General features: G+C 33.9%; 1 protein-coding gene across 2 annotated transcripts in view; it reads left to right on the forward strand.

The window, feature by feature from the left end:
* The window catches only part of BMP2K (BMP2 inducible kinase), a 124,629-nt gene that overhangs the window by 37,382 nt on the left and 71,850 nt on the right, over positions 1-15,397 (forward strand). For both annotated transcript variants that reach the window (XM_028507648.2, XM_028507650.2), the window contains exons 2-3: positions 7,339-7,457; positions 11,010-11,115. In XM_028507648.2, the coding sequence (XP_028363449.1) occupies positions 7,339-7,457; positions 11,010-11,115 (225 nt within the window). The remainder of the gene's footprint in view (positions 1-7,338; positions 7,458-11,009; positions 11,116-15,397) is intronic.

The raw sequence follows: 15,397 nt of genomic DNA on the forward strand, positions 1-15,397 counted from the left end.
CCTTAACCTAACAGTATGACAGTCTGATGTCCCACAGGCCAGTGGTCACTGGGTAGGCAGATCTTTGGCTCAAATTCCACAGCCAAGTAAGTGCCTGTTCCACTTATCTCAAAGACAGTTTTCAAATGACGTTGTTTTCTTTGGCAGTGATTGAAACCAGAAATTGCTGACAGCTTGGTATTTCCTCTCTCTTATTGATTTGCATGATGTATGGAGTTGCACACAATACAGAAAGACCACATGAAATTTTATCCTTCTGTTGGTCTTCTTCCATTCCTAGGAAAACAAACGTGATAGGAGTAAACATTGTTAAAGGGCAGTCTGTCATAAACATGAAGTGCTTGTGTGTGTTGGGATGTTGGAGCTGTGGTATCTAGGATACCATAAACGTTTTGTGTGTCAAGAGACTTATGTTGCCTTTGGGGAAGTTGTGAGTCTAGATAACAAGTAGCAGTGTCTTTTTTGTAAAGTAATTATTCTCAGTGGCAATAGTGGGTTGTTGGATGGCAAGGGAGAAAGGAGTTACCTGGGGAGAAGAATCTCATGTCTCTTTTTTTTCCCCCTTGCTTTAAGTTTATTATGAAAAATTTCAAAACATACTGAAAACCTGAAAGAACAGTAAAGTGAATAAACCATATGCCCATCATGTCGATTCAGCTACTAACATTTTACTGTATTTTCTTTATACGTTTTTTAAACACATAGATAATTTTGAATGAGGACCATGCACTAGAAGGATTATTGTCCATTTTCTTAGGTGGGATAGAGCTACTGTGGTTTTTTAGGACAATATACCCATTTTAATAATGTATATTTGTTTAAGTACCTGTGAAGTATTTTTTATTTTTCAGACAGTCATATACTTTACAAGGTCTTTTCCCTGATATTTCTAGTACCAACCTGGCATCATACACAGTCATAGCAATAGTATGCTATTGCCTATGCACTGTGCTTTACCTCCCTGTGACTATTTTGTAACTGCCAATTTTTACTTTTCACTCAGTACCTGTTAAGTATCAATGAGTAAAATGACATGATACCTACAACTGACTTTCAAAGAGTTCAACAAAAAACACTTCATAATTTGTTTTTTAACACTTTTTAGTGTTGACATTATTACAGATGTCTCCATTTTCCTCCTCTTTGCCCACCTCCACACTGTTGTCCCCCTGCCCCCTGACCATCATCACTACACTGTTGTCTGTGTCTGTGGGTCATGCACGTATGTTCTTTGGTGAATCCCTTCATCATCTTTTATCCAGTCCCCTCCCTCTGACTTATACTTTCTTTCAGAATTGGATTAATCAGGGGTTGTGTATGGCATTTTGTTGTAATGTCTATTACAATCTAAAACAGCCCTGCCCCCCTCATTTTGTTACTCCACATGTGGAACACTACAAGTCAATTAGCCAAAGAGTCAGTCACTATCTTGGACTTTGCCTGATTGTTTCTTTGTGTTACTATTTTTCTTCTAGCCTATTTTCTAAGTTAGAAATTAAGCCTTAAGGTTTATTAGGTTAAAGGTTTTGGCAGAATCCCTTCATATGTGATGCTGTTTACTTCATATTGCATCACATTAAGAAGCATATAACATCAGTATTCATGTCTGCATTAGTGATGCCAAGATTTCCTTTTCCTTTTGGTACTTTGGTAGCATGTGAATACACTGTTTCTCATCAATCTTTCATCAAGGATTTTGGCATACATTGAGAATCCTTTCTGAATCCATGTTTTAATATCATACTTCTCGATTGTGATACCTTTTTCTCCCAATTCTGTTGACAGTCTCCACCATTTTTGGGAATGAATAGTGTCTTTCAGTGTGTTGGCTAAGGAAATGGGTTGAAAACCAGGGTTATAGGAAACATTTAATGGCATTTAATTTTATATAACTTCTTCCAAGTTGGACTTTAATTTCTTTGGAAAGAAAGTACTGATTACGAACCAAAAGTCATTCATTGAATGAACATTATATCTGATTAAATTAATTTCTTGACTAGGAAACTCTTTTACTTGCTGTCAAGTTATGTCAAAGAAACTAGTGTGTGTTAGTTTTAACAAGGTACTTAAAAATACCCACTTTTTTCATTTTTTGAGCCATTTTGTTGATTCAGATGTATTTTAATGGTTATGTTATGAACACACCGATTATTCATTTTTCATTTACTGTTGCATGAGGCCCTAATCAGGTTGCTTAAACCTAGTGGAAGAGACAGATCGATAAACAGATAGGATCTGGTATACTGTGGTATGGACAGGAAGTTATGCGAGTTTTAAATAAGTGCTGTGCAATGTGTAAGGAAGTCTAATTACATGAACAGTTGCTCCTAAATTCAGTATTGCTTGTTTCTGAAATATCGGGTATTGACTTCCAGGTCCTTTTGATCATTACAGATATGTTCTAAATCATGGTTAGATTTAAAGATTTTAAATAGTTGGTTGGGCATATTCTTCGTTTTTTAAGCAGGAGATAAAAGAAATCCATAACTACTACTTCTGGGTAAGTAGTTGTATTCCAACAACAGTTCTCTGACACCTACTAGGTGTCAATTCAGGTCCGACACTAGTGAGAGTAAGTTCAGGACTGTAAATTATAAGGGCTCAGTTTTACAGGATTTCCTCCACCTCAGATGGCCCCCAGGACTATCCACACTTCTGATGGGCTGGTGTGACTACGTATTTGGGAGTTTTCATGACCCCTCTTTAGGTTTGATCATTTGCTAGAGTGACTCATAGAACTCAGGAAAGGTACTGTGCTTTCAATTACCATTTTATTAAAAGGATGCCAAAGAACAGTCACCTCATTGGCATAACAAAACACACTTTTGTCAGGGAATTCTAAGGGTTTTTGAAGCTTTGTACCAGGCACTAGGGACAGAGACCAGTACATATTTTTTCTTATATTGTGGTAGTAAAGCCAGAGTAATGCTTTTAATAAGCATAATCAATTTACAGGACATTTTTACCCTAAAGTGAATGGCAGAAGGGTTCATTTAGGCATCAATTTGAGTGGCTGTACTGGATTGCTTTCCATTAGATAAGACTTCAAGAAATCAAAACATAAGAGGTGGTTTATGGTGCTAAAAAAAGAGATTATTTTGACTTTCATTTAATACTCAGATTTCTAAGTCTTCATAATGAAGAATTATTTTATGAAGTTGATTTTGGGTTTGAATTATGTATGACATTTTACTTACATTTGTGTTTACAAATGATTTGGAGCATGCTTATGCAGGTAAATATATATATTCTTTGAATATTACTGTTTATACTAACTTATTTATCAAGCCATGTGTTGATTTCCATTTTTCATATTCTTTAAAATGTGTACTCTGCCACACTAAGATACATCATAATTAAAATGCCAAAGGTTAAAGATAAAGAGAGAATCTTAAAAACAGCAAGAGAAAAGCAGAGTTACCTACAAAGGAGTTCCCCTAAAACTGTCAGCTGATTTCTCAAAAGAAACTTTGCAGGCAAGAAGGGACTGGCAAGCAGTATTAAAAGTGATGAAAAGCAAGGACCTACAACCTCGATTACTCTATCCAGCAAAGCTATCATTTAGAATGGAAGGGAGGATAAAGTGCTTCCCAGACAAGATAAAGCTAAAGGAGTTCATCATCACCAAGCCATTTAATGTGAAATGTTAAAGGGACTTATTTAAGAAAAAGAAGATCAGAACTGTGAACATTAAAAAGGCAACAAATGAACAATTGTAAACAACTGAATCTAAAAAAACATACAACAACAACAAAAAAAGACAAAAACAAACTAAGCAAACAACCATAACAGGAACGGAATCATAGGTGTGGAGATCATTTGAAAGGTTATCAGCTGGGAGAGGGAAGTGGGAGAATGGGGAAAAAGGAGCAGGGACTGAAAAAGTATAACTGGTAGGTAAAAGTAGACAGGGGATTGTTAAGAATAGTATAGGCAATGGAGAAGCCAAAGAATTTATATGCATGACCCATGGACATGAACTAAGGGGTAGGGGAATTGCTGAAAGGAAGAGGGGTATCAGGTGGAGGGGGGCAAAGGGAGAAAAGCTGGGACAACCGTAATAACATAAACAATAAAATATACTTAGAAAAAATAAAACACTATGAGTCAAACAAAACAAACCGCTACTGATAAAAGGTACTCCATGGGAAAAAAGTAAAAATAAAATGTGTAGTCTAACCTTCATAAGATAGAATAGTATTATTAACAGCAGCATAATAGTTTATTATTAATTATAATAACTACCATAGATGAAATCACTTTTATTATTTTGAATAATAAAAGTATAATTGAAGTACGTGATAATATAGTCAAAACTAAATATGGATGCCTGAGGAAGTGTTGGGCATGCATTGGGTTGCTCAGGAAAGACTTCTGTGAGAAAAAGTATGTGGTGAAGAATTTGGGAGATATGGATTGGTAGCCAGCAGATGATAACCTTATCTTGGATTACTAAAATGTTTTAACTAGTTACCTCCCACTAAATGTGTTCTTCAGATAGAAATAATATTAGGTAACTAATACTTAATCAGAAAATTCTCGAAAGCATAGTATTTGGAGAACCAAATGATGCCATTTCATTCTCAAAGCAGGCACCATCAATGACCATTATTTACAGTGTTTAGGTATAAATCATAGTTGAGGGACATATTATCTCTATGTACAATACTTAACATTGGGCCAGCTCTTTGTCTAATTTAGCATTAGTGGAATTGGAAAACTTGAACATTTAGAAATGGGTTTTTTTAAATTAGAAGACTTAGTGAATATTTTTCCCTAGTTTTTATAATTTACGGGGATAAAATTATACTTTGGTGGATGACTAAGAATGGATAGTAGGATCCATGGTTTCTCTAGGAGCTTTTACTCTGATTCAGTGGCTACACAACTTGATTGTGCATCAGAACCATCCTGAGGCCCCCCCCTACTTAATCAGGAACTTTACATTATTACATATTTATAAGAACATATACAAAAGTAGAATAATATAATGAGTAGTGGGATTTTAGAATTATGTATATACAGGTTCTGGCACAAATAACACCCCTTCTTTATTACAAAATTATAAGCATGTAATTTTGTAACATAACAATATCACACTCAAGCACACCATATGACATTTTAAGTGAAATGTTCAAATTAAAACTATAAATTATTACACTTATACTATTACCCTACCAACCACACTAAAGCAGGCGTTACTTCTGTGTACTAGGGTTTTTCTGAGAATTTTTGATTCACACTTGGAGTCAGAACCTGGAAACTATTTAAGACAAATTCTCACACAGACACACACCAGCTTACCAGGTGATTCTGATGCACAGTTGAGATTGGGAAGCATTCATTGTACTAGGGGAATCTCTAGATAAATGTTTCAGAACAAATGCTATTTAAATGCTACTTATCTTGACCTATATTTTTACCACCTCCATATCTATATTTATTCTAACTTCCAGCATTTTCCTTAAAATTTTTCATCAAATAAAATTTGGGTAGTTTAAGTAATACTTTATTAGTGCCTCTAATATGTTAATGTATGAATATGAAATTAATGCTAAGTGAACTTCTTTTAAAAGAAATGCCCTGCCTTGTTAGAGCTTTTACTTAAAGTATTTTGCCCAAACATCTTTGTCTTTCCTGGTTGATTTGATTTCTTCTACATTATCATGGAAATACAAATCCATAAGGTGGTAAATGTGTAGTTTCTTGTAACTGCAATTGGAAGATTGGGTGGATCTGGAATGATTTTCTACTGACTCAGGAGTGTGTTCAGAGTTCTTTTTTCTCCGTTGTTTATACCTAGTAGTTAACTTTTTTTTTGACTGCTTTGACTTAGCATTGCTCAGGATGCTTCTTTGTAAGGGCTGTCAAATTGATAAAAGTGATACACACTACCTTCTGTTTTAAACTCTAATTAAGCTATAAATATTCTATGCCAACATGAGTTTTTAAAACTTCAGGTGGAAATCTTTGTTTAGGTGTGTCGGAAGTAACTGTTCTTTAGGATACTTACTGTGTGTTTCAGATACAATACTTTGTCAGGTCAGTTAACAAAGATTGTCTGAATAACTGTGATGTAAATACTAATGAGGACATTTATTGTCTCATATAAGAGTTCTGGAAGGAGGTGGTTCTACAGTTATCTAATTCAGTATTCTAATTGGATCATTTTTTTCTCTGATTTTCTTTTCCCCATCATGGCCACAGATAGCTGCAATAAGTCTAAACATCATGTTCTTATGCAATAAAATCCCAAAACTGGAAGAATGAGTAGGACCTTTTCCACAAGTCTCTCCTTTTTTTCTGGGTAGAAAATCTTTCCCTGCAACCCTCAGCAAACTTTCTCTTATCTCCCATTAAGTAAAACCAGTTCCATACCCAGTCCTAAGTCAGTTACTGACAAGAGGAAATAGGATTCCTATTATCACCTCAGAACAATATTGGCTCATCCCCTGGAAATGGAGGAGGGACCCACACAATAAATATCCTTTATGTCTCATCTTAAACAACATTAGTGTTTTGGTATCACAGGAGAGGCAGAGGCTGATGGGTAGGCAATCATTAGTATATGCCAAACTATAATATTTATATGTGACATTTTCCACATACCATATAAAAGGTATTCACATGGAAAGTGAAAATTCAGTATTTTAACCTTTAGCACACATGCATATTCATTTGAGAAGGATGTTCTCTAAGTGCTACCTCATGATGGCAGAGGAAGCCAGCGTCATGGGTTTCAGTCTAATCTACTAGTTGCTGAGTGTTCTTATTTTTATCTTGGGTATAGTTAGTTGATTTCCCTTTGAGATTATGCTCTTCATTGGTATTATTGGGTTGGCCAACAAGTTCTTTTGTTTTTTTCTGTAAGGTGGCTCTAGCAGAGCTTAGTTGTCTTTAACTGCATTCAAAACAATGTTGTTAGATTTGTATCATGACAGTTGTCAAATTCGCATGTGTTTTTAAAAAAGCTTAACAAAATTGGTGAATTTTTATATAGCCATTTTAATATTGAAGATGGAAGAAAATATACATTTTTGGCATATTATGCTTTATTCTTTCAAGAAAGGTAAAAATGCAACTGAAATGCAAAAAAAAAAAAAAGATGGGTGCAGTGTGTGGAGAAGGTGCTGTGACTGATTGAATGTGTCAAGAGTGGTTTGTGGAGTTTCATGCTGGAGAGTTCTTGCTGGATGGTGATCCATGGTTGGGGAGACCAGTTGAAGTTGACAGCAGTCAAATTGAGACATTAATTGAGAACAATCAACGTTATATTCAATACATGATTTTGGCAGTAGCTGCTGATTCTTTTTAATTAATTGGTACTTGTCCTTCTAGGTGGATTTTCCACAGTTTTCCTGGTGCGGACTCATGGTGGAACCCGCCATGCATTGAAGCGAATGTATGTCAACAACTTGCCAGACCTCAACATTTGTAAAAGGGAAATTAAAATTATGGTAAGTGAAAGCATAATTATGTTTAAAAATTTGGTGTGTTTTCCTTTGGTTTTGCTCTATGGCATTAACCAGGTTTTAAGCATGCTGCTTATTGCTTTATGCACATCTATGAAAGCTGTTGGAAATCATTAAATTAACTTGGAAAATTATCTAAAAAGAAACCACTGTCCTGAGTTTAATGTTTACCACTCATATGAGTGTTCAGTATATTTATTAGTATGTGTTTATATTCACAGACAATAATTAGTTTTGCTTTTTATTTTTAAAATCATGTATAAAGTTCAGTTTATTTGGTGTACTCTGCAGTATGTAAAGTATCCTTCAGCAAAAGAAAAATTCCTTTTAAATATTAGGCCCTGGCTAATGTGGCTCAGTGGATTGAGCACTAGCCTGCAAACCAAAAGGTTGCTGGTTTGATTTCCCTATCACCGCACATGCCTGAGCTGTGGGCCAGGTCCCTAGTTGGGGGCATGCGGGAGGCAATGGATTGATGTTTCTCTCTTTCTCCCTCCCTTTTCTTCTCTCTTAAAATAAGTAAATGAAATCTTTAAAAATAAATAAATATATATTAGGAAATGTGAAAATATTTTAATAGACCACTAAAGAAAATTTCAGTAACTCAGTTAACTAAGCAGTAAAAAAAAATAACATTACAAAGTAAAAATTCCCTTTTTTTTAGGGTTGCTTATTCTCAGTGCTCCAGATGGCTTCTGTTAATTTTGTCCCACTCTCCCTCCTCCTCCCTTCTTTTGTCTGTTCTCTTCTTCCTCTACATCAACTGCATTTCAAGGTCTAATATATACATATACATTTAAAATTTTTTATTGAGGTGCAGTTCTCAATAATATAACCATTTAAGGTGAATAGTTCAGTGACATTTAGTATATTCACAATGTTTATGCAACTACCACCTCAATCTAGTTCTAAAATCTTTTCATCACTTCAAAAGGAAACCCTCTTCCCATTAAGCAGTTGCATTCTATTCCCCTCTTGATTTAGCTGTTGACAGCCACCCATCTACCTTATGTCTCTGTGGATTTATTTGTTCTGAATAATTAATATAAATGGAGTTATGTCCTATGTGACCTTTTGTGTCTGGCTTATTCCACTTAACATGTTTTTGAGGTTTAGTGACATTATAGTATGTACTTCATTTTTATGGCCGAATAATACTCCACTGCACTTATGTATATCCTGTTTGTTTATCTGTTGTTGGACTTTTTAAAAAAAGCATCGATGAACATTTGGGCTGTTTCTACCTTTTAGCTGTTGTGAATAGTGCTGCTATGAATTATGTGTGTTACATGTTTTTGTTTGAGTACCTGTTTTCAGTTCTATTGGGTATATGTCTGGGAGTGGAATTGCTGAGTCATATGATAATTTTGTGTTTAACTTTTTAAGGAACAATCATACTGTTTTCCACAGTGGCTGAATCATTTTATATTCATGCCACCAATATATGCACTTTCTAGTTTTTAAACAATTCATTTTCGGTTTTCAATTATATTTGACATTCTATATTGTATTATTTTAGGTGTATAGCAATATTGGTCAGACATTTATATATGAATGTTACAGTTTTTCCATATCCTTGTTTTCCCATACTTGTTATTACTGTCAGTTCTACTGCTAAGAGGTGGATTTCTTATTTTATCGACATCTTTATTATCACACCTATTTTGACTCCTTTGTTTGAAGATGGGCACCTTTATACAATCTGGCTTGTCTGAATTCTGCTTTGGTTGTCCCTATTCCTTACATTTGAAATTTACTTTCTTTAAGGTAAGACTATAAGCATAAAGAGTAAAAAGATTTACCCCAAGATAACTGGGGAATCTTAGGCCAAGTTCTCTAACTTGAACCAGATATGGTATTTTTGTGCCGTAATTCTTCCTTTAGTAGAATGTTTATAATTTAGAGACATAAAAATACAGGCCCCTCCCCCCCAACTGGAATTATCTTTTTATCTTCTGGAGGACGGGCCCCTTTCAGTACAGGCTCCCCCTGGTACGTGAGTGTTCTAGGAACCCACCTGTATCCGTGTACCAGTTGGAGTTGTTGGGAGAGGCTGTGTGAATTTTTTTGAAGACTCAACACGTTTGCTCATTTCATGATGGGTGATTTACAGGCACACCTGCCCAGACTGCACTGAGTGTTCAGTAGTTTTTGATCAAAAATGGCATGACCCCAATGCCTAGCCCTCCCTATTCACCTGATCTCTCCCTTGATGAAAAAAGTCCTCAAATGGAAACATTTTGCTGAAGTGGAAGAAAGAGATGAAACAAAAAACAACAGAAGCACTAAAATGCATTCAAATTGATGAGTTCAAAGACTGTTTTGAGCACTGGAAAAAAAGTCTTGATAGGTGTATTGCATCAAATGGAGAGTTTTTGGAAGGTGACTGAAGTTTAAACATGGAGGAATAAATACACAATTTTTTATAAGTTTTGCCTTTTGGCAGGGGGCGGGGGGTTCACTGTCATAGTCATCATCAACAGTAGCAATGCTTAAATCTTATGCTTTTGAACAAGTTATTTTAGGGAGATCAGCTCTTTAGAGCAGTGGTCCTCCAACTTTTTTTGATGACCTATCTCCCATTATGTATATTTATTTATGAATTAATGACATATTTAGCTGCCATTGAAAATATTTCAGGTTATATTGCACAGTTAAAATTAGGTTTATTAATGATAGTGGATGTAAATTTATTTAAAATAGTATTCTTGATAATTGTCTTTTAATTTTTACATAAACCTAATTATATCATCATTATTTTAAACCTCAGTAATTTGTGCTGATGGTTATCTCTTACTGTGAGCCAAAAGTGTGAGATTTGCCGTTTTCTTATTTCCTTGTATTTGTATTATTAGCATTATCTTTATAGTTTCTTTACAGAAATCTTTTTAGGCCACTTTTTGACTTTTTATATTATTAATAGTACATACATTTTAAAATCCACTTAAGTAGGTACATGTTAACTGCAGTACATTGCATGCAAAACAAGCAAATGAGCATAATAGTTATTTCATAAATACAAGGGTTGGCAAATGTAGGTTTACAGTTGTTTGTAGGAAAAATACAATAATTAATAAATAATAATACAAGAATAAATTCTGTGTTTCCTGTACTTACAACTGTAAACCTACTTTTGCCAGCCCCTGTATTAGAGCTTATATTTTTAAGATAAAAGTAAATATAGTAAAAATTATGGTATTCTATAGTAAATATTTTATCCTTGAGTCCCTAAGGGCTATCTTGCACACTAACTTTTGGAGACTATTACTTTTGAGTGAACCATCTTTCTTCATGATTGAATTAAAAAATAAATATTCACTGAATAATTTGCTTGTCAGAAAATGACGGTCAAATGTTAAGTACTTTCCATTGGAACTGTAGAAACCTTTTTGAAATATGTCAGATTCTATACTCATGCCTGAGTTTTAATTTTTGAAATTCTTTAAAAACATTAATTTAGACTTAAAACTATTATTAATGATAGAGCTTTAAAATGTATATTTTTCTGATTCTTAAAATTTTGTTTTTTTTTTATAGAAAGAGCTATCTGGACACAAAAATATTGTGGGTTATCTGGACTGTGCTGTTAATTCAATTAGTGATAATGTTTGGGAAGTGCTTATCTTAATGGAATATTGTCGAGGTAAGTTTTTTGTCTGCATTTGCTTTATACTAAAAAATAATAGCTTTAAAATGGGTTATTAGGTGTCACCTTATTGTAGACAGTTATTGCAATCTCAACTTTAATTATCTGTGTAATTAAGGAATGCTCTTAAAATTATTTAAAACTGCCCTTACTGGTGTGACTTAGTAGATTGGGTATTGTCCTGGAGACCAAAGTGTGAGAAAAGGTCACCAGTTCAGTTCCCAGTCAGGGCATATGCCTGGGTTGTGGGCCAGGTCTCCGATTGGCAGTGTGAGAGATGCAACCTATTGATGTTTCTCTTCCTCTCTTTCTCCCTCCCTTCCTCTCTCTCTAAAAATAAGTAAATATGATCTTAAAAAAACTCCAACAAAACTCAAGTTGTTAAAAAAATATTTAAAACCTAGTCTAGGTAAATGACAAGGAAAGATGCTGTTGGATTTAAAACAGGAAATCTAAGCAGGTAAAGAGCACCTGCACTTCATGCTTCCAATCTAGTCCTTTTAGAATCCAATCAAGAAAAACATAATATATCAATATTAGTGTTAGAAGGTATTTTTCCACCAGTCTACCATGTTATCTTTCAACATATTAAATGTAATTTAGGGAATATATTTTTATCTATAATTTTTATAAACTTGTATTATTTCATATTTTGGAATTTGTTTGTAAATATCAGAAGATAGAAAACCACATTTTATTTGGACCTACTGTGGTATTTCTTAAAATAAATAATTACTTGTATAGGATGCTATAAGAATAATGCTAACTTAAGAAAATTCCCTGAAATTTTTTTTACTTTAATGTGTGAAGGCCGGGGGGTAATTAAACTATTTCAAACTTAAAAAATTCAGACTATGTCTGGCAATTTGGGTTCTAGGGAGTCCTGGCTTATATTTGGATTCTCTTAAGACAGTTATCATTGTTATTTGTGATACCAGAGACTCTTGTCATTTCCTGAAGGTTGGAGGAGAAGGATGATGGTAGTGGTGATGGAGAAATATGTTCTCTCTTACTTCATTCTTGTAAGGAGGGAGGACAGAGGGAACTAAAGTGAGTTAATATTATAATGTCTATTGCAGTGTATTTATAGCTTATTTTCTTATATAAGAAGTTAGATGTTTTCTTTTATTCATATCTCTACTGTGAAGCATTGTGATAAGGAGAAGATATGGATTTTCTCTACCTCACTTTTCTGAATTCTAGCATTTTTTGTTCTGATTCTTAGCTGGATTAAAAACAGTTGAATTGGGCATAATTATAACCCTGGGTGAGTTTAATTAATGGTCATCCAGAAGATGTTTTAAAAGGGAAGCCAAATGAACTTCCATTTTTAGGGGACAATTTGTTTTAAGGAAGGCATTCTTTTGCTTTTAAAAATGAACAGTTTTAAAAATCTGGTTTGAATCAACAAGCTTTGTTTTACATGAAATTTTTATTTTGATCAGTTATTCATTTATATATTTTAAAAAGTCAAATAGTAGATCTGTTAAGCTATGGCTAAATTATATCATAATCCTTGAGATATTTCTCCTCATATTTACTTCTGTATTTCTATACTGCATTATGTAGAGGAGAGTTGGTAGTTTTAGTGAGATCTTTAGAGTATGAAAGAAAAAGAAGGACCTTAAAAAATTAGGGGAAATAATGTGATTCTGGGCTTTTGCAAGTTTCACAGTCCTCATTTTCTGTTTTCATATTTTAGATAGTATCTCCAAGAAAAGATGAGGATTTTACTGTCAGTGTAGTATAGTCTCATTTTTTAGATTGAATTAATAATCAGTGTTTATTTTATTTGCCATTAAACTGTGACATGTAATAGTCTGTAATTGTATTTTCTTTCTTTTTATTTATCTTGGAGTTAATAATTATGTCAATTTTTACTTGCTTTATTTTCTTTATACATATTAGTATATTGGCACCACCTTCCCCAATGTAAATTTTTGTGCAATATGTTTAAATATTTTAATATTGTGTCAGTTTCATTTTTTCTTTCCTTAGGAACATCCTTTTGGGAGACTTAACTTTGTTTAGTTTTGAACAGCATTTAGTTGTCATTCTGGGAATTCCCTTTGCCTTCCTCCTGTCTTAGGCTCCCTTCTACTCATGCCTCCCACTTGTTTTTATAACTACCTTGGCAGAGTACATTTTTCGGTAGCTTTCTGGTAATGGATTTATGGGTAAAAACATTTTTGAAACCTTCCATATATAAAAATAATTTTATTCTGCACCCATATTTGTTAATTTGGCTGGATAAAAAGTTGTAGGTTAGATATAATTTTGATTTATAATTTTGAAAGCCTTATTTCATTTTTTCCCTACAAGTTGGATACATTATGATTCCTCCGTTTTTTTGTGTGACCTGTTTTTTTCCCATGGACACTTCTTGAATCTTTTCCTTTATCTCCAGCATTCTAAAATTTTAAGTTATATGTGCCTTGGTTATGGGTGATTCGGGTTTTTGTTTTTTTTTTTTTTTTTTTTTCTGGGCACTTAGTTTTTCTCTTTCATATTCTCTGTTCTCTCTTTTTTGGACTTTTCATTTTAGGATATTAGGTTCCTGGATTGATTGCTCCTCTGGTTTTATTTCTTTTCTTTTTCTTTTTATTCTAATTGTGTTGGGAACATTCCTTACATTTATCTTTCAGTTCCCCTACAGAAATATGTATTTCTGCTGTGTTATTTTTAATTTCCAAGAACTCTTTCTTGTTCTCTTCATGTTGTTCTTTGTTAAAATACACCTTGCTCTTGTTTTAGGTGTACGTATTTTGTTTTTTACTGATATTAGTTGCAGCTTCTAAAAAGATTTTTATTCTGTTTCTTGCATTTGTTTATTTCTGGAATTTTTCTATTTGCTATAATGCCCTCTCCATTGTGTTAGAACTTTTATTTTTAATGTTTTACCAGACAAACTTACTGTATGCACTACAGATCAGAAGGTACCCGAGTAGACAGTTATATATTAAAAGAAGAAGTCCAGAGGATCTGAATAGAGCATGCTCATCAGTTCCTTTTCTCAGATGAATCAGTAAGATAAGTTTCCAGTGGGTTGGAGGGGTAGGGAATGGGCAAATAAATGCTCTTCCCTTACTTCCTCTGTAAAAGCTAATTGTTTTATATAAAATAGTTGAAGAATGAAAATACTTCAGTGAGGAATCAGTTTTATGTATGTATAGTTCAAGTACATTGGTTTTGATTATGTAGAGATAAAACTATATAGAAAGTAGAAGAATGTGTTAAATACCTCCTACCTCACCATGGTTTCAGATATCAAATGTTTACAGTCATCTTTTGTCTAATGTTAGGTATCTGCAGGCTCATGGTGTGGCACTGCCTAGTTTGCCAGTGTTCTGAGGCATAGGTTAAAGAGAGATTAGGTGCCAAACTTATAGGAATTATAGTTGGTATTTGGAGTATATTTGTATTTTATGAAAAGAGCTTTTATTGGTAGGAGGTGTTCTACAGAAATTTTTATGAATAACGTATCTGTTAGCTTTTGCTTGACAATAAAACATTACAAAACTCAGTACCATAAAACAACAGCTATTATTGTTTGTGTATCGTGGGTCAACTTTTCTAGACTGAACTTGGTGGGATGACATTACTCATTTTGGCTGAGCTTGCTCATGTGCCAGTGGGGTTGCTGGGGCTGGTTTCACACATTCCTTGTCTTCTTCGGGGCACTAACAAGCTGTCCTGGGGATGCTTTTTGCATGGAGATGGTAGAAATACAAAAGGGCAAGTGGAGCATGTGAGGGTCATAAGGCCTGCCACTTCTGTCTTATTCTGTCGTATAATGACATAGGAAGGTTGTTGGATGACCACTGTAAGAGGTTAGGAAAATGCCGACTTTTTTAGTGATGAAATTGGCAGAGAATAAAAGCTTTTGTTTAGGAAATGATATCTGTTTGAAAAATAGGGAAGATTTGACAGCTGTATGCATCTTGTTTTAAAAGACCTTCATTCAGTACATATTTTTTAATCTTTTCATTAGAATAACCTTACTTTAATGTAATTTTCGGAAGAGCTTGATTTTGAATAATAAAATTTTTGTGTGTGTCTACATTTGAAATGCAGCTCAAAATATAGCTTTTAGCTTTTTGGGGGGGGACCTGAATTTCGTGATTCAAGGTTTCTAGCTCAAAGATCTCTGAATGGAAGCAAGAGGGTTAACATTTGTTTAAAATTTATTCTACTCACTACAACATCGAACCTTTAGAAGAGGTGGAGTGAGTTTAAGGTTTTGATTTCTTTAGCTTTGAAATGGTATTTCAAGAATGTA

Source organism: Phyllostomus discolor, chromosome 1 (genome assembly GCF_004126475.2).
Source record: "Phyllostomus discolor isolate MPI-MPIP mPhyDis1 chromosome 1, mPhyDis1.pri.v3, whole genome shotgun sequence".
In the NCBI taxonomy this organism is placed as follows: Eukaryota; Metazoa; Chordata; class Mammalia; order Chiroptera; family Phyllostomidae; genus Phyllostomus; species Phyllostomus discolor.